Here is a 23961-nt window from a genome sequence, read left to right as displayed (position 1 = left end):
GAAATGATGTTTAACTAATTTACTGAAATTCTTTGAGGATATAACGAGCACGGTGGATAGAGGTGTACTGATGGATGTGATGTATTTAGATTTCCAAAAGGCATTCGATAAGGTGCCACACAAGGTTACTGCAGAAGATAAAGGTACGCGGAGTCAGAGGAAATGTATTAGCATGGATCGAGAATTGGCTGGCTAACAAAGCAGAGAGTCGGGATAAATGGATCCTTTTCGGGTTGGAAATCGGTGGTTAGTGGTGTGCCACAGGGATCGGTGCTGGGACCACAACTGTTTACAATATACATAGATGACCTGGAAGAGGGGACCGAGTGTAGTGTAACAAAATTTGCAGCTGGCAAAGATTAGTGGGAAAGCGGCTTGTGTAGAGGACACAGGCTGCAGAGATTTAGATAGGTTAAGCGAATGGGCTAAAGTTTGGCAGATGGAATACAATGTTGGAAAATGTGAGGTCATCCACCTTTTGGGTGGGGGGGGGAACAGTAAGGGAATATTTGAATGGGAAGAAATTACAACATGCTGCAGTGCAGAGGGACTTGGGGGTCTTTGTGCATGAATCCCAAAAAGTTAGTTTGCAAGTACAGCAGGTAATCAGGAAGGCGAATGGAATGTTGGCCTTCATTGCGAGAGGGATTGAGTACAAAAGCAGGGAGGTTCTGCTGCAACTGTACAGGGTATTGGTGGGGCCGCACCTTGAGTACTGTGTGCAATTTTGATCACCTTACTTAAGGAAGGATATACTAGCTTTGGAGGGGGTACAGAGACTATTCACCAGGCTGATTCTGGAGATGAGGGTTACCTTATGATAGATTGAGTAGACTGGGTCTTTACTCGGAGTTCAGAAGGATGAGGGGTGATCTTATAGAAACATTTAAAATAATGAAAGGGATAGACAAGATGGAGGCAGAGAGATTATTTCCACTGGTCGGGGAGACTAGAACTAGGGGGCACAGCCTCAAAATACAGGGGAGCCAATTTAAAACCGATGAGAAGGAATTTCTTCTCCCAGAGGGCTGTGAATCTGGAATTCTCTGCCCAAGGAAGCAGTTGAGGGTAGCTCATTGAATGTATTCAAATCACAGATTTTTAACCAATAAGGGTTATGGGGAGCGGGCGGGTAAGTGGAGCTGAGTCCACGGCCAGATAAGCCATGATCTTGAGTGGCGGAGCAGGCTCAAGGGGCTAGATGGCCTACTCCTGTTCCTAATTCTTATGTTATGTGGCCTGCCCAGCAAAGCTGATCGATTGTGGTCAGTGCTTCAATGCTGGGGATGTTAGCCTGGACGAGGACACTGATGTTGGTGTGCCTTTCCTCCCAGGGGATTTGCAGGATCTTGCAGAGACATTGTTGGCAATATCTCCAGTAACTTGAGGTGTCTTCTGTATATTGTCCATGCCTCTGATCCATACAGGAGGGTGGGTATTACAGCCCTGTAGACCATGAGCTTGGTGGTAGATTTGAGGGCCTGGTTTTCGAACACTTTTTTTTTTTCTCCCCCCTCGGGCGGCAGAAGGCTGCACTGGAGGCGGTGTTGAATCTCCGTGTCAATGGTCAACAAAAGCAGACATAGGCTCCCAAGGTATGGGAAGTGGTCCATGTTGTCTCGGGCCATACCATGAATCTTGATGACTGGGGGACAGTGCTGTGTGGCGAGGACAGGCTGGTGGAGGACCTTTGTCTTACGGATGTTAAGCGTAAGGCCCATGCTTTCATATGCCTCGGTGAATACATCGACTATATCCTGGAGTTCAGCCTCAATGTGTGACCCTCTATTCCTTTCTGTCGTGCTTATCTAGCTCTCCTTAAAGGCATCTATACTATCCACTTCAACTGTGGAGCGAGTTCCACATTCTTGCCACACTTGGTAAAGGACTGAATTCCTTAGATTTCTTGGTGACTATCTTGTATTGATGGCCTCTGGTTTTGTTCTTCCCCCCCCACATAAGTGGAAACACTCTATACTTTTGTACTCTGAAAACCTTTCATAATTAAAAAAAAAAACTCTTGTCACTTCTCAGCCTTCTGTGCAAGAGAAGTGACCCAGCCTGTTCATCATTTTCATACAAGGTTCAATTACAAAGTGATGAAATTTGAAGTGTCAAGTGACTCCCAAGTATTGTTGCTCTGTCTAGAACATAATTAGTTCAGTTTTCCATAAACAGTATCTAGTGAATCAGTTTAGTTGAAGTTCGAATCTGGACTTGGTTTAAATCCCCTTTCCATGACCTGTATTAATTGTGTGCCTTTTCTCTTGGTTTTCAGGTGTGCTTTGCCTGTGTTGAAGGGAAAGAATTTCGTCTAGCTCAGATGTGTGGCCTCCACATTGTTGTACATGCTGATGAACTGGAGGAACTTATTAACTATTACCAGGTAATGCATGAAATAACCAAGAAAAGTAACTTTGTCAGATGTGGATTGATCATTAGTTTGGTTATAGCTGTTACTATAAAGCGTGTTGGATTGGTATACTTTGTCTCTATTGACTTCATCCAAACTCTTGTGCACTCAGTTGCAAAGTTGCACTGACCATTCACCTCAAGGAAAGTGAAATTGTATACAACTGCTTATTGTACATCACTATTGTATTCAATATGAATGTGTAGAAATAAGCATTTATTGAATATTTTTTAAAAACTGGCCCAACCAGTCTATAGGTTACTGACCTTGTAGTGTATGGATTAAACCTGGTGTAAACTTGTTGCCTGTGTGCTCTAATTTCACAATTGTATCCTGTTCACAGGACCGTGGTTACTTTGAGGAGCTCATCACCATGTTGGAGGCAGCTCTGGGTCTGGAGCGTGCTCATATGGGAATGTTTACTGAACTGGCTATTCTATACTCCAAATACAAACCGCAGAAGATGAGGGAACACCTGGAGCTCTTCTGGTCTAGAGTTAACATTCCCAAGGTAAGCTAACCTTGCCGTCTTGATACAAGAGCACTGTGTATTTGTGTAATATTTACTAACTGGCTGTCATTGCACAGGTGCTGAGAGCTGCAGAGCAGGCTCACCTTTGGGCCGAACTAGTCTTCCTGTATGACAAGTATGAAGAGTATGACAATGCCATCATTACCATGATGAACCACCCAACAGACGCATGGAAGGAGGGACAGTTCAAAGACATCATCACCAAGGTAGACATTTCTTGGCAGCTAGACCAATCTCTGATTTGCCCCAAAGTCAGGGGCAAGTCTATTGAGGACTATTCATTTGAAATCTGAGACTAAACTAATGGAGCTGATGTCAAGCCTCTAGTGCAACTGTTGCAAGAAACATTGGTTTTCTTGTGGTTCTGAGCAAGCTTCTTTGGTACTTTGCAATGTTTCTTTCCCTTTATGCCCTTTGTTTTCAAATGATAACTTGGATTAAATGTAGTTTTTTTTAGAAATTTATCTCTGGTAGTTAACTGTCATGCTGGGATGTACACCAAAACCTTGTCAGTCAAACTTTGATCTTTGGGCAGGCCCTTGAGAATACTGACTGTTCCGATGGTCCCAGTCTTCAAAAGATGTTGGCCTGAAAGCACTGCCCTTCAGATGTAGGATTAGTAATTCAAAATAAAGGGGCAGAGTTAAAATCTGACTGGGGATCTTTAGTACAAAATGTGGAGGGTTTTTAGTGGGTGACACTCCTCCATAGGCAGTCGCTTGGAATCGAGGAAGACTCGCTTCCACTCTTAAAAATGAGTTCTTGGGTGGCTGAACAGTCCAATATGAGCGCCACAGACTGTGGGTGACACTACAGAAGCCATGGACATCTTGTACACGGTGCCACCCAGTGGTTGGAGAAAGGTTTGTCGAAACTGGGAAAAGAGCAAGATACTCTTATGGAAGGTCTGGATGCTAAGTATATAAACCCCTGGGAATTTTATTCCAGTCTTTCTGTAGATTAGTTTTTATTTTTTAAATAAGCTTGCTGCTTGTAGCATTAATATGCTGAAGCCAAGTTTTCTTGGTTTACCTGTTGAAGTAAAGCTTGCTTTTGTAATTGCCTTTTTTAATATCCAATTTAATTTCCTCAGGTGGCCAATGTGGAGCTGTATTACAAAGCAACACAGTTCTATTTGGAATTTAAGCCTTTGTTACTGAACGACCTTCTCATGGTGTTGTCTCCTCGCCTGGACCATACACGTGCTGTGAACTACTTCACCAAGGTACTTGCTGCAAGACTGGGCAATTTTCTCATTACAATACCAATACAAAAAAACTTGTGTGGCTTCATATCAACATCTGTGCTACTACTGGTAAAGTGGCTGCTTTGGTTAAACTAATTGAATCATTTTTTGGGGTAGTAACATTTTTTCTAAGTCAGTAACAACGTTTCCCATAGACACACTATCTGAATTGCAAAATGCTGCAGATACTGGAAATCTGAAATAAAAATGCTGAAAAACCAGCATTTTGTTTTATATTTGAGTTGCTCAATGACTCAAATTAGCCTGTGGCAGAGTTTTGAAATGGAAGTTGCCAACATTGTCAGATTGCAGGGTAAGATATAATGGGCCATTGTGTAACTTGGTATTGCCCCACTGCATTAACCCTCAATTGGATACAGTTCCATGGGTGTTGACCAGTCTTGAGTGAGGTACTGACAAGTGCCAGCATTTGTGACCCCATTGGGGTGTGGTGTCCCAGCCTGATCCTGTCCACTCACCCCAATGTGAATTCTCATTCACTTTACCCTTTCTGATCCAAAGATGCTGGTCTGTTGTAGCACCCAACTCTGGCCAGCCAGCTAACTTGGCACAGATCAGCAATTCAACATGGCACTTTCTGGTCTCATGATTTGTGTACTTGGTGAGTAAACTCACTTGAGCCAGTGGGGGAAGTTATGGGTTCACTTGCTAATATATATTGGGTCTTCTGTTTTCCCTGCCACTAGTACTGAATACAGTGTAATGGAGGTAGCTGAAACTTGGTGGGTAAAGTTGAGTGGCAAAAGTGATGTCCAGGGGACATTGATGCAAGTATGAGACCTGGTTAAATGGGCTTGTCTTTAGTTACTTTGCAAGAAGCTAGGTTAATGTTTTGAAGGTTGATGCAGATCTTGGTGTCTTGCACTGGCTTTGATCAATGCAGTTGCCAAGAACACCAGCAACTGTGTCCCATTACATGGCATTGCCATGGTGACCAATTGGCTACTTGCAGCCCCTTGGATCTTCACTAATAAGGTGATCCTGGATCACTGCCAGAAAACCTTGTTCAGAATTGCATGGTATTCTGATTTTTGTATCAAATGATTTAATCTGGTTTTGAACGGCTGTTTTGTCAAATGTAGAGCACCTATCCCTGTGCCTTGACTGGTCTGTGAAGGAGTACAACTCACTTAAATGATTGGTAGCTGCAAACTTTCAAACTTGTCTTGATTTTCAGGTTAAGCAGCTGAATCTGGTTAAACCCTACCTGCGCTCTGTACAAAGCAACAACAACAAGTCTGTGAATGAATCATTGAATAACCTCTTCATCCAAGAGGAGGACTACCAGGTGGGTGAGGCTGCTGATCGGGATGTGTTCACAAAGCGAGCAGCATTATTGCAACAGTTTACTGTCCTATTTATACCATTATTACTGGGCTGGATACAATGAGCAGATTGAGCTTTACGACCTAGAAAGCTGGCTGAAGAGCAGAAATAATGGAAAGAATTTTTAGGGGGTGTGTAGGGCAACTAACTCGATGTGAGAATTCCTTAAGTGTCTTAACTGTACCCAATTGTGAGTGGAGTTGGTCCTGGTTGATCAGTTCTTACTGTGGATATGATGCAGGTGGATGGGAACAGCCTTTGGTGTGTAGATGTGAGATGCATTTAACTGTCTGGTTATACTGACATTACAAAACTTTATCCTTGTCATTTAGGCTCTTCGCACATCCATAGATGCATATGACAACTTCGATAATATCTCCCTGGCTCAGCGGCTTGAGAAACATGAGCTGATCGAGTTCCGACGAATTGGTGCATATCTGTTCAAGGGCAATAACCGATGGAAGCAAAGCGTGGAACTATGCAAGAAGGACAGGCTGTACAAAGTAATATCTTTTGCTTGTGCTTTAGTGTTCATGTTCACTCAGTGAAAGTGTAGTTGCTTTGGGTATTCAACATCCCTGCACTGCCTTGGCAATCGGGAGTGGCAATCTTGGCTTATTTTGAAGCCACCCCCAGTCTAGAAATACTGAGTCCAATTGTAACAACCCTGGGATTTGTTTTCACACATACTGAATGAACTTTCAAAGTTCTTGTGTGTGTGAGGGAACTTGAACCACAGTTTCGATTGTCATTATTGCTGCTCCTTATTTAGTCCTTTCTGTAGCCAAATGACTACATTTGGCATGCCAATATGTGCTATACTTCATGGAGGCATCAGACTTTTGCTCACAGCAGTCTGGCAAACTCCTATTCAGCTTGCTGCATATGATGGGAATGCAGTGATGGTTAAATGGTTCACATTTACACTTTTCTTGTAGCTTGAGGTCCTAGTTTAATTTCATAGACATAGAAAATAGATGCAGGAGTAGGCCTTTTGATCCTGCACGACCATTTAATAAGATCATGGCTGATCATTCACCTCAGTACCCCTTTCCTGCTTTCTCTCCATACCCCTTGATCCCTTTAGCTGTAATGGCCATATTTAACTTCCTCTTGAATATATTCAAATGAACTGGCATCAACAACTCTCTGCGGTAGGGAATTCCACAGGTTAACAACTGAGTGAAGAAGTTTCTCCATCAGTCTTAAATGGCTTACCCCATATCCTTGGACTATGTCCCCAGTTCTGGACTCTTTTTTTTTTTTTCCCCCCCCCCCCCCCCCCCCCCCCCCCACTAAACATCGGGCACATTCTTCCTGCATCTAATCTAACCTGTCCAGTCCGTCAGAATTTTATGTTTTTATGAGATCCCCTCATCCTTCTAAACTCCAGTGAATACAGTCCCATGTCAGTCCTGCCATCCTGGGAATCAGTCTGATGAACCTTTGCTGCACTCCCTCAATAGCAAGAATGTCCTTCCTCAGATTAGGAGACCAAAACTGAACACCATGTTCAAGGTGTGGCCTCACTAAGGCCCTGTACAACTGCAGTAAGACCTCCCTGCTCCTATACTCAAATCCCCTAGCTATGAAGGCCAACGTACCATTTGCCTTCGTCACCTGCTGTACCTGCATGCCAACTTTCAATGACAGATGTACCATGACACCCAGGTCTCATTGCACTGCCCCTTTTCCTAATCTGCCATTCAGATATTCTGCCTTTGTGTTTTTGCCACCAAAGTGGATAACTTCCCATTTATCCACATTATACTGCATCTGCCATGCATTTGCCCACTCACCTAACCTGTCCAAGCCACACTGAAGCCTCTTGGCATCCTCCTCACAGCTCACACTGCCACCCAGATTAATGTAATCTGCAAACTTGATATTAGTCAATTCCTTCATCTAAATCATTGATTTATATTGTAAAAAGCTGGGGTCCCAGCACTGAGCCCTGCAGCACTCTGCTAGTCACTGCCTGCCATTCTGAAAAAGTCGTTTATCCCAACTCTCTGCTTCCTGTCTGCCAACCAGTTCTCTATCCACATCAGTACATTACCCCCAATGCCATGTGCTTTAATTTTACACACCAATCTCGTGTGGGAGCTTGTCAAAAGCCTTTTGAAAGTCCAAATATGCCACATCCACTGGTTCTCCCTTGTCCACTCTACTTGTTACATCCTCAAAATTCTAGAAGAATTGTCAAGCATGATTTCCCTTTCATAAATCCATGCTGACTTGGACCGATCATGTCACTGCTTTCCAAATGTGTTGCTATTTTATCTTTAATAATTGATTCCAACATTTTCCCCACTACTGTCAGGCTAGCTGGTCTATAATTACCTGTTTTCTTTTCCTCTTTAGTGGTGTTACATTAGCTACCCTCGGTCCATAGGAACTGATCCAGAGTCGATAAACTGTTGGAAAATGATCACCAATGCATCCACTATTTCTAGGGCCACTTGAGTACTCTGCATTCCAATCGGGCCCTGGGGATTTATCTGCCTGCAATCCCATCAATTTCCCTAACACAATTTCACGCCTACAGGATTCCCTTCAGTTCCTCCTCACTAGACCCTTTGTCCCCTAGTATTTCCGGAACGTTATTTGTCTTCCTTTGTGAAGACGGAACCAAAGTATTTGTTCAACTGGTCTGCCGTTTCTTTGTTCCCCATTATAAATTCACCACAATCTGACTGCAAGGGACCTATGTTTGTCTTCACTAATCTTTTTCTCTTCAGATATTTATAGAAGCTTTTGCAGTCAGTTTTTATGTTCAGATGTTAAAATAACTTTAATGCAGATAATGCTAACTTGCTAATGCATTTGGATTCAGAACTAAAATGCAATGGGATTTTGAAATCTTTGCTGGAGGCAAAGTACCGAAGAAATGTAATGGGAGAAAGCATGATGCATGCTTTGGATCACTGGAGCCCTGTTTCTAACCTATAATTTGGATATCAAAACCAAACTATTTTAAAATGTAGTACTAGAAGCTGCAAATACAGCAAAAGATTTGCTTCAGGATAAAGTATTGACTGCAAAAATGCTCCTGTACAAATAATGGAATGGCAGATGACTTGAAGGACCTAGGATGTCTGGACAATGTGCCAAAGCATTTAAAAGATGTACTCTGGCTATACATCCCAGCACTCTTCAGAGGCAATGCAGTGCTCAGATCCCACTTGGAGTTCTAGTCACCATGCCATAAACTGGTCTGACCGTATGAAATGGAGGGGGTGCACAGGAACGCAACAGACAAGTTGTGATCCTAATCCCATGTGGGGATGAACTGTGTAAAACTGGTTAGACTTGGTGGCTTTTCTGTGTGTGAGCTATGCATGTAGAATAACTTGGTATGCATTAATTGGGTGTGCATCTTTGCAGCAATTACTTTAAAGTACTCATTAATTTGTTTCTGGATGTCCTGTTTGGTGGTGGGGTGGGGAGATGGGAGACAGACCAAGCAGGAAACTATAGACCAGTTAGCCCAACATCTGTAGTTGGGAAGATGTTTGAGTCAATTATTAAAGAAGCAGGACATTTGGAAAAGCAAAATTTGGTCAGGTCAGGCAGAGCCAGCATGGATTTATGAAGGGGAAGTCATGTTTGACAAATTTGCTGGAATTCTTTAAGGATGTAATGAACAGGGTGGATCAAGGGGAACCAGTGGATGTGGTGTATTTGGACTTCCAGAAGGCATTTGAGCAGGTGCTGCATAAGATAAGTTCATGGGGTTGGAGATAATATATTGGCATGGATAGAGGATTGGCTGGCTAACAGAACCATCGGAATAAATGGTTCATTCTCGGGTTGGCAATCGGTAACCAGTGGACTGCTGCAAGGCTCAGTGCTGGGACCCCAACTACTTACACTCAGTTCCTCTTTCCAAGATTGTAACATAGCCAAGTTTGCTGACGATACAAAGATGGGAGGAAAAGCAGTGTGAGGAGGGCGCAAAAAGGCTGAGTTGGCAGATGGAGTATAATGTTGGAAAGTGTGAGGTCATGCACTTTGGCAGAAAAAAATAATCAAAGAGCAAGTTATTAAATGGAGAAAGATTGCAAAGTGCTGCAGTACAGTGGGACCTGGGGATACTTGTGCATAAAACACAGTATGCAGGCACAGCAAGGTGATCAGGAAGGCCAATGGAATCTTCCCCTCTATTGCAAAGGGGATGGAGTATAAAAGCAGGGAGGTCTTGCTACAGCTATACAGGGTATTGGTGAGGCCACAACTGGAATACTGCGTGCAGTTTTGGTTTCCATATTTACAAAAGGATATACTTGCTTTGGAGGCAGTTCAGAGAAGGTTCACTAGATTGATTCTGGGGATGAGGGGATTTGACTTATGAGGAAAGGTTGAGTAGGTTGGGCCCCTCATTGGAATTCAGAAGAATGAGGTGATTGAAACATAAGATTGAGGGGGCTTGACAAGGTGGATGCAGAGAATGTTTCCACTGAGGGGACTAGAACTAGAGGGCATAATCTTTAGAATAAGGGGCTGCCCATTTAAAACTGAGATTTCTTAGGGTTGTGGATCTGTGGCATTTGCTGTGGAAGCTGGGACATTGAATAAATTTAAGACCGAAATAGACAGTTTCTTAAAAGATAAGGTTATGGAAGTGGAGTAAAGTCCATGATTAGATCAGCTATGATCGTATTAAATGGTAGAGCAGGCTTGAGGGGCTGTATGGCTTACTGCTATTATGTTCGAGGAGGAAGGTGTGGTTTTAAAATGTATGTATGGAGCCATTGATCCATCTGGGGAATGCAACTAGTCAGTTGGGTTACATGTGTGTGTATCTACCTTCCAGCGCACTTCCAGTTAATTGTGTACTTGCCTTGTTCTGTTTTCAGGATGCTATGCAGTACGCATCGGAGTCCAAGGACACAGAGCTGGCAGAGGAATTGCTGCAGTGGTTCCTCGAGGATGGGAAGAACGAGTGCTTTGCTTCCTGTCTTTTCACTTGTTATGACCTGCTGAGGCCTGATGTTGTGCTCGAGCTCTCTTGGAGGCACAACATCATGGATTTCTCCATGCCATACTTCATCCAGGTGATGAGGGAGTATCTCTCCAAGGTATGTGACCAGAGCACTGAAGCGAGCTTCAAGGAGCTCTATGTAGCTGCAAGGAACGTCTCTGTTTGAGAGTTGGAGATTCTAATCTCCAAGATGCTTGTGAGCTACATGATACTGCAGTTATCAATTGCTTCGAGTTTGAGGTTTTATTGTGGGAGATTCAGCATCTTTTTGAAGTGTACAGTGCACTGGCACAATTGGTAATTTAAAGAGGCAGTGTGTATTTTGACATTCAGAAGTAACTTTAAATGCATCTATTGAGTTTGCTGTTTGAGCTACACTAGCGCTTTAACCTCATGGTTTGAAAGATTGACTGTGCACCATAGACTAGCAGACCTAGTAACATTCCTGCTGAGCATTACTGGATTATTGCTGTCAGCTCATCTACTGAGTCTGTAATGAATCATGTTAGTGATCCCAGATTAAAACATAGTTCTGGCCCTCATGTTCCCTATTCTCCTTTCTTGTATTCTACCCGTTCAGTAACAACTTCCCCCCCCCCCCCCCCCCATCTAATCCTGTTCTTAATCTTATCTGTTTTCTCCTAGCTCCCACAGTCCACTGTGTAGGTGGGGCAAGTTTAGAAAAGCTCTTGGCCATAAGCCAGTATCCATTTGACAGCCCAGATGTTGACCTGGCTGCATCACATGTGTGACCAGGCCAATCAATCAAGTGATGGGTCCTTGAGCATTTACTCCACTGCCTGGAGCCTAATAGAACAGCTGGGTCTTAACCCCCTCTCTCCTGCTTCAAGGGTACTATATAGAAGCCCTTTCATCTCAAATATTGAAGTAGTATTTACACAGTACCATAAATTAAGTGTAATCTAGTTACCTAAAAAGGCTGCTTAGAATGGCTGGGAAAATCCATCACTTTAATCTCCAGTGACTTCATTTGTCTCCTAATTTAAACCTTTTTGGGAATGCAGTGCTGTACCGACTCCTTTTTTATATTTAAACTTGGTCGACTCACGATCGCAATTACTACAGGATTGCAGGTGGACTATCTTGATTTTGAGAAACATTGTGCCAGCTGTTGTCATGAGGCCTGTCCCAGTGAGTGTTCTGCAGCACTGTAATGCTGTTCATGAGCAATGTGATGCTGTGTGGCCAGGGCTCCAGTGACTTGTACCTCTGACATCCACCTGTTGTACCTTTTTTCTTAACCAGTAACTTTGGAGACCCATTAGCTTTTTAATGTCTGCCTACAGAACTAAACTAAACTTTTTTTTTTCTTTGGAAAAAGCAAGTTTGCTGCCAGGGCCCCACTTGCAAATTGTTTTTCTCTGTTCTATTTGGTATTTCAGTGTTCTATTGTTCCCTGCTATTAAGGAGTGATCATTTTACCTGGTAATGCTGAACTAAGTTTGAGTAGCTCAACTAATGACTTGGCTCTCGATCTTGGTGTTTTTTTTGAATGGTCATGACTTAATTATGCACGAGTGTTCAAGAGGGTTCTGTTAATGACATTACTGTAAACTTTCAACTTTACAATTAAGCAGGAGGACTAATTTCCAATTTGTGTATGGAATGGGAGACGGTTTAAAGTGGGTTGCCTCAGCTTTTGATCTGAATTATCGACTGTTTAGACAGTACTAGAAACATTAGTAAATGTTCCCAACCATGGATATGTGATTGAAGACATATTCTGTCTAGAGCATGCTGTACTGTAATAAAACAACTTGGTCTGAGTAACAAAGTTCTCTCGTTTTGAATCGCATCTGATGCTGAGAAGTGGCTGAGATTGTGAGACAGCAAGAAACTGAGGTGGCCAACAAACTTCCTTTTTATCCGGTTCCTTTATCCACACCTGCAGCTCTACTACGTTCACATTGTAATGCCTTATCTAACAACCTTGCATTCCTGGGCCACACTTTTCCTGTGTAGAATTATGATCCTTTAATATGCTTGCAGTGCCTTATTTTGAGATTTAATTGTTTTTTCTGTACCTGTTGCAAGCTACTTTTTTTTTGCTTGCAGATGAATGGCACAATAAAATTGTTGGGTTTGGCGTTGGTTCAGTTCAACTTGCAGCCAGTCTGGAGGAGTGTAAACCTAAATTTCATGTGGCCAGAGTTGGCCAGTTTTAAAGCTGCCCTTGCAAGAAATGGCTAATTGCTATGGGACCAACACCACTTGGTGTTTCCTGTATAGGTCACTGGGCCTTGGGCTAAGCAGGGCTTGCTTTCTTCACTGAAGCAGACACTTGCTAGCTTTGCCCCTTTTTAATCTCACACATAGCTTGAAAGTATTTAATGGTCAGTTTTTCCAAAGTCCATTCCTGTGACTTGGTAGATGTATCTGGATAAGTTGGTTGGTTTGGGAAGAGACTAAACATGGAAGTTTAGAGGTAGTCACTAGATCAGCCATGATCTTTAATTGAGCAGGCTTGAGGGGCTGTGTGGTCTACTCCTAATTCTTTGACCCAAGTTACAACTGTGTGGGACACTGAAGACTTGGAAACTGCACTGCATTTTTTAAAATAGTGTAGTCTGATTTTTAGATTAGACTAAGCTAAAGTAAAGCATATGTCAAAGCTCTCATTTTGCTGAGTTATACTTGTCTTAATTTTATTCTGCCAATATTCATCTGTATATTTGGTGTCCTTCCTGACATTTTGTAGTACACTAAAATGCTGCTATTTACTGTTTTCTTCTTCCCTTCCCTTCCACCTCCTCCCCATTCTGGGTTTTCCTTCCTTGACTTTTTGCTCCTTGTTTTGCTGTTTTCTACCTGCTTTATTGTGCTGGACATGGAGTTTGGATTCTAAGCTGCTACCCTCTGAATTCCCTTGCAGGTTGATGAAATAAAGAAAAAGGTGAAAGTTGACTCATTTTCCATCTTTAGTTCTGGAGACTGAACCTCAGGAAATCTGCATGAATTGTTTCCTCCCCATCTTACACTGCTGCTTTTTAATTCCACTAGATCCACTGCAAATCCTTGCGAGCAGAGTTAGAGCAGTTGAAGTGTTTAGTGAGGACCTTCACAGTGACCTATAAGTCATTGGCAGGCAGCCATATGGTGACTGGTTCACAATCCCTGCCTCTCAGAATTTAAAACTGGACTTGTTTTCACTTTTTAATTTGAAAACTTTCCACTGTGGTATTACACTATTAATGTGAGTATATTGAAGATTGTGATGTAAGATGCAAACCGTCTTGCCTCTTCCAGAGGATTGTGAACCAGCTTATGAACTAGTTCTGTTAATACTTTCTGACGGACACAAGGCAGTTTGAGGGGTTTCGTGATGGGACCTGTCCCACGCACACTTTCTCCTGAAGTTAGTCCCTGTGGTGCCCCATTAACGCTTCAAACTCTGGCTTTGGCCAAGTGGTTCAAGGGCAGGGGAGAGTCCTTTGTCTCCGAGGATGCTCTTCAAATTCAGATCTAGCCACCCACCCCCCCCAAAAAAAAGTTTTCCTCACTTAGAGATGGTCAGAAATCAACTGAGATTTATTATAATCTGAGAAAGTGTCTTTGTGCCATGGCATCGTGGCTCCCTGGGGTGAAAATATTTCCACAGGGACTTTAGGGCAAGTGGGGCAGCAGTGTGTTGTGGGTACAGCCATTGAGTAGCCCCCTCCCAGCCATGAGTGTGTGTGTGTGAAAAACGGGTAACTGAACTGCGGTGTGTTTGTTTAAAACTTGAGCATGTGCAACTCCATTTGCAAGGGGATCACGTTTGAGGCCATGAAGCATCGCTGTTTGGCTGCGTGTGTGCTTTTGAAGAGCCTGTTTGGCAGAACCATCTCGGGGCCCATTTTTTTGCTTCAGTACTTTGCCTCTTTTTCATGCACACAAATGCTAAAATGAAACCTAATCGGCATGTTTTTCTCTATCAAAACTGCAGTTTGCTGGCTGCAGTTTGTGGAAAAGCCTTTGTGCTGCAGTTCCTGTTCTGTATTCTCTACTAACTGCTATTAACGAGGGGTATGTAAAAGAATTTTGAGTTCAAGTTTCATGCAGATCAGTTTAAAACACGCTTTAATTTTATGCAGCACTTTCATCTGTCCCATAATGAGATTCAATGCTTGCAGTTACGCTTGATGCTTCCTCTGGTCTAGTTGCTGTCGGACGTGTACAAAGTGTCCCCTTTGGTCAAGGCCGATGGGCATCCTTGAGGTTCATTGTTGGGGTGGACGTTGCATTTTGGTCACTCGCAGCTAAGTTACTGAATTATTTTTTAGTGGCTTGGTAATTTACAATTAAAACCTTAACTCCAAGAGGGTAACTATTCCAGATGTGTCCTAAATGATTAGGCATGTGAGTGGATAATTTGGTGAAGTCATGTTTCTGGTGCAATAGCTGAATAATTAGCAGCTCCTTTTTGCTGTAGTATGGTGCATTCCTCCTCTGATTCTTGTCCTCACGGTAATACTGGCCTCACGGGAGTGGCCAAGTAAGGACTAAGCTTCCTCCTCACTCTTGGAGGAGAAATTGCCATGCAGTTAGTCATGAACTGGAGAGCAGCATTGGTACTAGTGTCTGCAGTGGAGGCGGGGCCAGAATATCAAGGGACACTTGATGCTCACTAACAAAAGTACTCACTACTTTTTTAAATTCTTTACACTGGGTTTTCCTGGTGCCCCACAATTTAAAGTAAAGGTCTTTAACTAACTACATCTGCTTAATTTCATTTAAACTAATGCAGTTAGCGAACCAGGTGAGCAGGGACAGACTACATTTTAATACCATGTTTCCGAATAGAATTTTTTGGATGTAGGACAAAGGCTGAGATTCCATCTTAATCTATTCAGATGTGATTTCTGAACCAGACATTTATACTATAATCTTTGTCTTAGAAACCAAGTTGGGTTGTCATGAAGTAAGTTGCTTAGAAAGCTGTAATCCAGGGCTTGTTTTGCAGTACTGTTCAGACTAAACTGCCTTGTATACTGGACAGAGTAAATGGTGAGAGCTAACTAAAATGTCCCCCCACATTTCCCTTCTACTGGTCTGCTCCTGGAGGGCTGTTGGTTGTGAAGATGGCAGTGTAACTTAGCCTCCCACTGAAAAGCAACTGTGCTTGTGACTTGGTTTTGTGTAAACCCACTTTTTTTTCCTCTTCAAACTCTACAGCTTGTTTCATTGACAAATTCTTGTAGTGAATGAAAAACTCCCTCCAAGATGATCAATATTTTTCACTGTGTAGAATATCACCGGTGGAGGTGTGCAGGTAAACATAAGAACATAATTAGGAACAGGAGTAGACCATCTAGCCCCTCGAGCCTGCTCTGCCATTCAACATGATCTGGCTGTGGACTCAGCTCCACTTACCTGCCCGCTCCCCGTAATTCCCTCATTGGTTAAATATCTATCTGTGATTTGAATACATTCAATGAGCTAGCCTCAACTGCTTCCTTGGGCAGAGAATTCCAGATTCACAACCCTCTGGGAGAAGAAATTCCTTCTCGACTGTTTTAAATTGGCTCCCCTGTATTTTGAGGCTGTGCCCCCTAGTTCTCGTCTCCCCGACCAGTGGAAACAACCTCTCTGCCTCTATCTAGTCTATCCCCTTCATTATTTTAAATGTTTCTATAAGATCACCCCTCATCCTTCTGAACTCCAATGAGTAAAGACCCAGTCTACTCAATCTATCATCATAAGGTAACCCCCTCATCTCTGGAATCAGCCTAGTGAATTGTCTCTGTACCCCCTCCAAAGCTAGTATATCCTTAAGAAAGGTGACCAAAACTGCACTCAGTACTCCAGGTGCAGCCTCACCAATACCCTGTACAGTTGCAGCAGGACCTCCCTGCTTTTGTACTCTATCCCCCTCGCTATCTGCCGAAGTCTCCATTTATGCCTGTTTCTAATGAATTGTGGTTCCATCCTATGCACCAGTGCTATGTTCATTCTAACTAAAGTGGCAGTAGCCATGGGGTCCATTTTGGGGCTTTCATCTGCACTCTGTCCAAAAGCACCATTTCCAGGACCACCAGTAGCATTCAGCTTTTGTATAAACCTCTACTTAACCTGAACTTGAAGATCACTGTTACCTGTGTTCTTTGTTTTCCCCATTGAGTAAACTTGGTTCCTTCATTAATCTCTAGTTGTATTTGTTTTGGAGTCTCTAAGCACATTCCTGAAGATCCACCCCAAATAGAAACTCAGATCTTCAGACAGAACTTATCGGCATGAAGTACATAAACCATTCACCCTTTTTGTACTCTGTTCTCTAGGATTCGGTGATTAAACTGGTTCATAACTGTTTTAAAAACCTGTTTTGGTCTTGGTAATTTCATTAAATGGCCTGAACACAGTTGAATTTCAAATACTCTGGCAAATGTTTGAGGACAGTTAAAGCATTAACCCCATAAACACCAACACAACTCACAACTTGTGCTACAGGATATAATGTTCATACAAACTTGCTTTGGTTTTTTCAACTAATGGTATTTACCAGTCCCTCGAGTGTAAAAATGGTTGGCTTTTAAAATGGCTGCAGTAGAGTTCCAGTGTAGAGGCTGGTTGAGAATAATTTGAAGGTTTTGTGGGTACATGGGTTTATTTCCATTTGTTGATTCGGTGGCAGACTCTTGCTTTTCACAAGTGACTAGTATGGTGAAGACTCCTTTTTTTCAAAAAGGAATGGGTTAAGTTTGGACAGGGAAGAATAAGGGGGAAAACTGTAGGGAATGGAGTTGAGTTGCTGGGGCCCCTGCAGGCAGGATGAGCAAACGGTCTTTATACAAGTCTCTTGTTTTGTTCATAAACTGGTTGCTGCTTAAAAGCCCCAGTGTTGTCTCATGCCACTAGCTTCATTTGATTACAGCTTGTTCTGAATCTGCCCTCTTGATTTCTCTGCATACCTCTGACTAATACAGTAATATCTGTTAATAACCAGCATGGGGGCAGGAGACCATTCAATGGATCAAGTCCAAGGTGCAAATATTGCATGCAACAGTTAATCGTCAGCATTTCTATATCCTGTGTTGATCTAAGCTCTCCTCTTACTAACCAGCTTAAACCTTTGCATAGGGACATTTGAAATCATTTTGTGTATATATAATGAGCTTCATTTTAACACTACTTTTGAGGATTACGCAGCTCTTTTATGGCTCAGTGAGTAACTATGTTCCAGGTTCAAAGCTCCCCTGTCTGTTGGCAGGTGCACTACAACTAGTCTTGGCCACCCCACAGTGAGGGGGTCAGTAGGCCTGGACACTTGCTCCCAATGGCTGGTCAGTGAACCCTGTTGGAAGTGAGCACAGACTTCAGAATGGGGCTTTGCTGTAATGATCACACTTGCTGTTTGGCTTGTATGTGAATGGTCACCGGCATGACTACCAGAGGGTAATAAAACTATGCTCCAGCAAAAAGGGGGGAGGGGGGGAGGGGCAAAAGAGGGAGAAGAAAAGAGAAAGAAATGTGAACTTGAGCCTTAATAAAGCTTAATTAGAAAGTTTCAAGAAAGAATGATCAGCTTTGTTGTCCAAACATAGCAACTGGAGTCGATCTGGTTGCTCCATCTGGAGGGAAAAGCACAAAGCAAATTTCAAAAGGGGGTTTTCTTATCTATTGCAGGAACATTTAAACTACAATTCAGCTCAAGTTTTTCCTTTTGGGAATATAAAGTTCATTTTTACTCCAGTCCTTTTTTTGAATTCGTACAGAGCATCCTTGCTGCATGATGCAGTAGTTTAACCTGGGCCCCACAACGGAACGTGTTTACACAATGGTATTGAGCTTTTATTTCTATCTGAGATTGCTGGGGATGTGGAATATGATAAAATGGGTTCTATTGCTGCCTCACTAGGCATTGTTTTGAGGTATTGGCTAGCTAAATGTAAATTAAAAGCTCCAACTTGTGCTATTTACCATAGCCTCTCTGCATTGGGGGGGGGGGGGGGGGAAAGAAATGCTACAAACTGGGAAATGTTGACCTTGTAGATACTTTCCTGTGACTGCAATTGAATATTCACTTGTCTCTAGCTGACTTGTTCCCCAGTTCATCTGCAACAAGATTTAAAAACCATTTTAACTCAGTGACTGGCCCTCTTGGTATTCAACAAGGCAGAAACATGAGGCTTCCATACCCAGACTATCTCTTTGCTTGAATTGAAAGCAGTAGGTGCTTGGTGTATGAAAGTCACTGATCTGCTGCAGCTCTGGCATCTGACTCTGTCCCCAATCCAGAGGGCACTCGCATCTTGGTTAGTTGGAAACTTCTCCATCAAATACAAGTATTAAAGTTGCACAAACAGTTTCCCTCCCTCCTGCTTCTATAGATATGTGAAGAGAAAGATTGGTGAAGACTCTAGCAGTTAGAATCAGGTGAATTCATAATGGGGAACAAGGAAATGGCAGACCAATTGAACAAACACTTTGGTTCTGTCTTCACTAAGGAAGACATGAATAACCTCCCAAAAATACTAGGACCAAAGGGTCTAGTGAGGAGGAACTGAGGGAAATTCTTTAGTCAGGAAATGGTGTTGGGGAAATTGAAGGCTGATAAATCCTCAGGGCCTGATGGTCTGCATCCTAGAGTACTTGAGGAAGTGGCCCTAGAAATAGTAGATGCATTGGTGTCATTTTCCAACATTCCATGGACTCTGGTTCAGTTCCTATGGATTGGAGAGTAGCTAATGTCTCCTCACTTTTTAAAAGGAGGGAGAGAAGAAAAAAACAGGGAATTATAGACCGGTTAGCCTGACATCGGTAGTGGGGGAAAATGCTGGAATCAATTAAAGATATAATAGCACATTTGGAAAGCAGTGACATGATCGGTCCAAGTCAGCATGGATTTATGAAAGGGAAATCCTGCTTGACAAATCTTCTAGAATTTTTTGAAGATGTAACTAGTAGAGTGGACAAGGAAGAATAAGTGGATGTGGTGTATTTGGACTTTCAAAAGGCTTTTGACAAGGTCCCACATGAGATTAGTGTGCAAAATTAAGGCACATGGGATTGGGGGTAATGTATTGATGTGGATAGAGAACTGGTTGGCAGACAGGAAGCAAAGCGTAGGAATAAACGGGTCCTTTTCAGAATGGCAGGCAGTGACTAGTGGGGTACCGCAAGGTTCAGTGCTGGGACCCCAGCTATTTACAATATACATTAATGATTTAGACAAAGGAATTTAATGTAATATTTCCAAGTTTACAGATGACACTAAGCTGGGTGGCAGTGTGAGCTGTGAGGATGCTGCCAAGAGGCTGCAGGGTGACTTGGACAGGTTAGGTGAGTGGGCAAATGCCTGGCAGATGCAGTATAATGTAGATAAATGTGGTTATCCACTTTAGTGGCAAAAACAGGAAGGCAGATTATTATCTGAATGGTGACATTAGTAAACAGGGAGGTGCAACAAGACCTGGGTGTCATGGTACATCAGTCATTGAAAGTAGGCATGTAGGTACAGCAGGCACTAAAAGCAAATGACATGTTTGCCTTAGAGAAGATTTGAGTATCGGAGCAGGGAGGTCTTGCTGTAGTTGTGCGGGGCCTTGGTGAGACCACACCTTGCAGTTTTGGTCTCCTAATCTGAGGAAGGACATTCTTGCTATTGAGGGAGTGCAGCGAAGGTTCACCAGACTGATTCACAGGGTGGCAGGACTGACATGAAAAACTGGACTGACATGAGCAGAGACTGGATCAACTGGGCCTTTATACACTGGAATTTAGAAGAATGAGAGGGGATTTCATAGAAACAGATAAAATTCTGACTGGATTGGACAGGTTAGATGCAGGCAGAATGTTCCCAATGTTGGAAGTCCAGAACCATGGGTCACGGTCTAGAGATGAGGAGTAATCCATATAGGACCAAGATGAGAAACTTTTTCACCCAGAGAATTGTGAACCTATGAAATTTGCTACCACAAAGTTGAGTCCAGTTCATTTGATATATTCAAAAGGGAGTTAGATGTGGCCCTTACGGCTAAGGGGATCGGGGGTATGGAGAGAAGGCAGGAGTGAGGTACGGAAGTTGCATGATCAGTCATAATGATTGGTGCAGGCTCGAATGGCCTACTCCTGTACCTATTTTCTATGTTTTTCCCCTTCCCCTTCCCCCTCCTTTCCCTTGTTCCCCCTCCTTTCCCCCACTTCCTCCCCCTCCACACCTGGAAAAAATCTGAAATCAGCAAGTGGCCCTTCCTTTTTGCCACTGATGCCTTCGGTGGAGGTTTAAATATACATCCCAAAGTCTGGCATGTTGGTGCTGCAATAATTCACTCTTGAAGTGCCAGTGACTTTCCTTCTGATGGTTAGAACACTTGCCCAGTAATTGTAGAGCAGGAGGCAGCATTCTAGGCTTCTCAAACAGCACTTTCTAAAAGGAATAATCACTCCAGAAATTGAGCAGTGAACTAAACTAATCAGCTTTGCCATACATTAGACAGAAAAAAAGTGTGTTAGTAGTTCACGTTGCTCACTGCAATCCATTGAATGGTCACTCGTCCCCTGTTTTGGAATTCTCTTAACAATTTTAAGCAAATGTAAGGCTTTTCCTTGTGACGTTCAGCAGAAGCAAATCTCTCCATTGGGAGACAAGTGACTGGGAATTATTTGGGTTTTTCAGGTGGACAAGTTGGACGTGTCTGAATCGCTGAGGAAAGAGGAGGAGCAGGCCACGGAGACGACGCCAATAGTTTATGGTCTGTAAATTGCTTTACAGTCGAGTACACACTTTTGTGGACTCTTAATTGCTGCTTTGTAAATGGGTAAAAATGAAGGTACAGAAATGTAATGGGATTTTTCAGCAAATTGAGCACTGCTAAAACATTCACATTTGATGCACAAAGTCTGGATCGTTATGAACATAAAAGATACTGGATCAGAAACTCGCTGATCTGAGATCAAAAGCTCTGGTCCTCGTCTTAAATGCTGATGTGTGTAAGTGTAAGCAGCCTATCTGACTGACTTGGACTGTGAGCACAAGTGAAAAGTCTGATGCTGGAGATAACAAACCTCCCTCCTCCTTCTCCCCTCCACCAGCCCCCCCCCCCCCCCCACACACACACACACAACTGCAGAGGGCTGACTGTCACTACACTGGTTCAGCACAATGCATGTGAAACATGGCATTGAGTAAATAGCTGTGGTCTTTGGAGAATTTGTAACTACTCTGGGTTTTCAGTTCAGATTGATCAAGCTTGAAAATTTGCTCGCTCCCATAACACTGTTTTTAACTAAAATCCTAGTGACATTGGTTTTGCATTCTGGGTCTCCTGCATGTCATTAAAAGATCACCCACACCATCCACTGCAGTGTTGCTGATATTTAGGGCACTCATCTATTGCCCAATGGTTTTGATATCTGATTGCTCCCACCACTCATGACCAACCTGTCATCAGTACTTAACCCAGTATACAAGTGAAAATGCTCTTTATGCAAGCCCATTGAACTGCTGGATGTTTGACGGTACAAATGGGCACCATAGGAACATTTTTCTCAACTATTGCACTTTCACCTACTGATTCATCCAACATGTTGAAGCAACCTAAATATTGTAACTGTTTAATGGTTAAATTATAAATGGCTGATCTCCACAGGATGCAATGGTTTAGCTGGAGCGGGGGTAAATCTTTGGCAAGTAGTGTTAGCGGAGATGTGACTGGGTAGTTTTGCTTGCTACCCAGTGTATTTATACACACTTTCCTGCAACTAAATGGCTGATCTACAGAAGAATGGACTTTTTAAGGTTTCTTAAAGTTCTTGTGCTTCAAACGGTGGCCACTGTAAATGGTCCCCTCAATATAACCTTAAGCTGCACTAACTACTTTTTTGTTCTCCTGTGCAGGTCAGTCGCAGCTAATGTTGACAGCTGGACCCAGTGTAAGCATCCCTCCACAGGCTGCCTATGGCTACAGTTACGGTGCCCAACCATATGCTCAGCCTGGCACCTATGGGTACAGTATGTAAGGCGATAGATCCCAGTTACCCACCTGCTCAGCATCTGCCAGTTTCCCTCCACCTCGCAACAGGGAAGAGAAAGTAAAGCTCTTTATATTGTGTCATGAAGGACTTCCGTCTTTTTGTTTTGTTTTTCTAGTTCTACATGTTTGGATCACAGCTATCTAACTCATCTCTCACATTCCATGTTAATTAGATTGTGATTTTTTTTTGGAAGGGGAATGGTTGTCGCATTTAAAGCTCTTGGTGCGAGCTCATGTCCTACAAAAGTCTGTTGTAAAGAATTTGATTTGCACTCTAGTGAGACAATACTTTGTATCCCCCAACTGTCTGAGCAGCTTGTGGGCTGTATAAAAAAAAATTAATAAAAATAAAGCCGTAAATCTCATTGTATTCATAAAAGTTATCATAGAAGTTGAGTACAGGACTTGGCTGCTTACCTGTAAGATGTTGATGAGCAACAAAGGAAACACTAATCACAGTGCACCCAACACCATGATCTGAAAGTTGGAAATTGAGTATTTCTGTAAAGTTTCATTTTTTTTTTTTTTTGAAGACATACAAAAAGTTCACCTGACTCATTGATTTAAAACTTGGACTTTTCCTGATCTATGCAGGCTCTGTTTAAAACCATGTAGAGGTTTTTAAAGTTTCTACTGCACCATTCACTCCCTCATGGTTAAGGATGGCCTCTTTGTGCTAACATACAGTGCTGATGTGGGACCATTGTTTTGACAAACTCCCTGAACCCAGTCTGTGTTTCCAACCCTGTGCTAAGGTCTTGCGTTTGCTGGATATTGTGGTGTGTTAGGTCACTGTCTTTGAGTGTACAGAATAAAGAATTAAACTGTCCTGTCAGTTTTGTGCAATTTGAAAGCTGATTGGAAATAAAGTAACAGGACTATGGATCTCTGCAGATTTGTGTGTGGTTGTGCTTTCTTTCTTCCTTTTGTGCCCATTCTAGTTCACTTTAATTCTTTTGACTGGGCTCACGACTGTTTCCTCTGGGATGGGTAGGGGTGTAACTCAGAAGCTTAGAGTCCTTGTAATAAACTGGATGAAGATCAGTTCACAAACTGAACACATATTTTAGTTGTGTATCTAAGCTCTATATATTGAATCAGTAGCTCTAACCTAGTATCCTTATCTGCTCTCCAATTATTTCTCATTAGATTTTTTTTTAAATATAGTTTTAAGGATGTATAAGCAGCTGTGCATGTATTGTCTGCACTTAAACCTGGAAATGTGCTTCCTCCGAGGGTAAAAACCTGCATCTCCATGAGTACCCAAGATCTCGTGTAGATGGAGGACCCATTCTGAACTGATGTATTTAACACATCCCTCACTGGGATACAAATCACTCACTTTCTAGTTGTTTGACTTGAAGCTATGTGATCTGGCTGGGATACAGTTCCTTGGGCAGTGGGTCCCAGGCTTTTAGTGCTGAAACTCCACTAGGGACAGTAGAAGTCAAGATTTAGGGGTCCGTG

The 23961-nt window shown here is 42.7% G+C and overlaps 1 protein-coding gene across 2 annotated transcripts in view; it reads left to right on the top strand.

Annotated features, from left to right (window-relative positions):
• The window catches only part of LOC139226299 (clathrin heavy chain 1), a 104080-nt gene extending 80691 nt beyond the window's left edge, over window positions 1-23389 (top strand). The window contains exons 25-34 of one of the 2 annotated variants that reach the window (XM_070856950.1): window positions 2279-2386; window positions 2757-2924; window positions 3002-3151; window positions 4039-4170; window positions 5390-5500; window positions 5871-6041; window positions 10398-10619; window positions 13416-13436; window positions 21138-21213; window positions 22359-23389. In XM_070856950.1, the coding sequence (XP_070713051.1) occupies window positions 2279-2386; window positions 2757-2924; window positions 3002-3151; window positions 4039-4170; window positions 5390-5500; window positions 5871-6041; window positions 10398-10619; window positions 13416-13436; window positions 21138-21213; window positions 22359-22480 (1281 nt within the window). In that variant the 3' untranslated portion in view covers window positions 22481-23389. The remainder of the gene's footprint in view (window positions 1-2278; window positions 2387-2756; window positions 2925-3001; window positions 3152-4038; window positions 4171-5389; window positions 5501-5870; window positions 6042-10397; window positions 10620-13415; window positions 13437-21137; window positions 21214-22358) is intronic. The other variant, XM_070856951.1, reaches the window with a different exon arrangement.
• The last annotated feature ends 572 nt before the right edge of the window (window positions 23390-23961 follow it).

This window comes from Pristiophorus japonicus, chromosome 16, assembly GCF_044704955.1.
Source record: "Pristiophorus japonicus isolate sPriJap1 chromosome 16, sPriJap1.hap1, whole genome shotgun sequence".
In the NCBI taxonomy this organism is placed as follows: domain Eukaryota; kingdom Metazoa; phylum Chordata; class Chondrichthyes; family Pristiophoridae; genus Pristiophorus; species Pristiophorus japonicus.
This window is presented reverse-complemented; position numbering and strand designations above follow the sequence as displayed.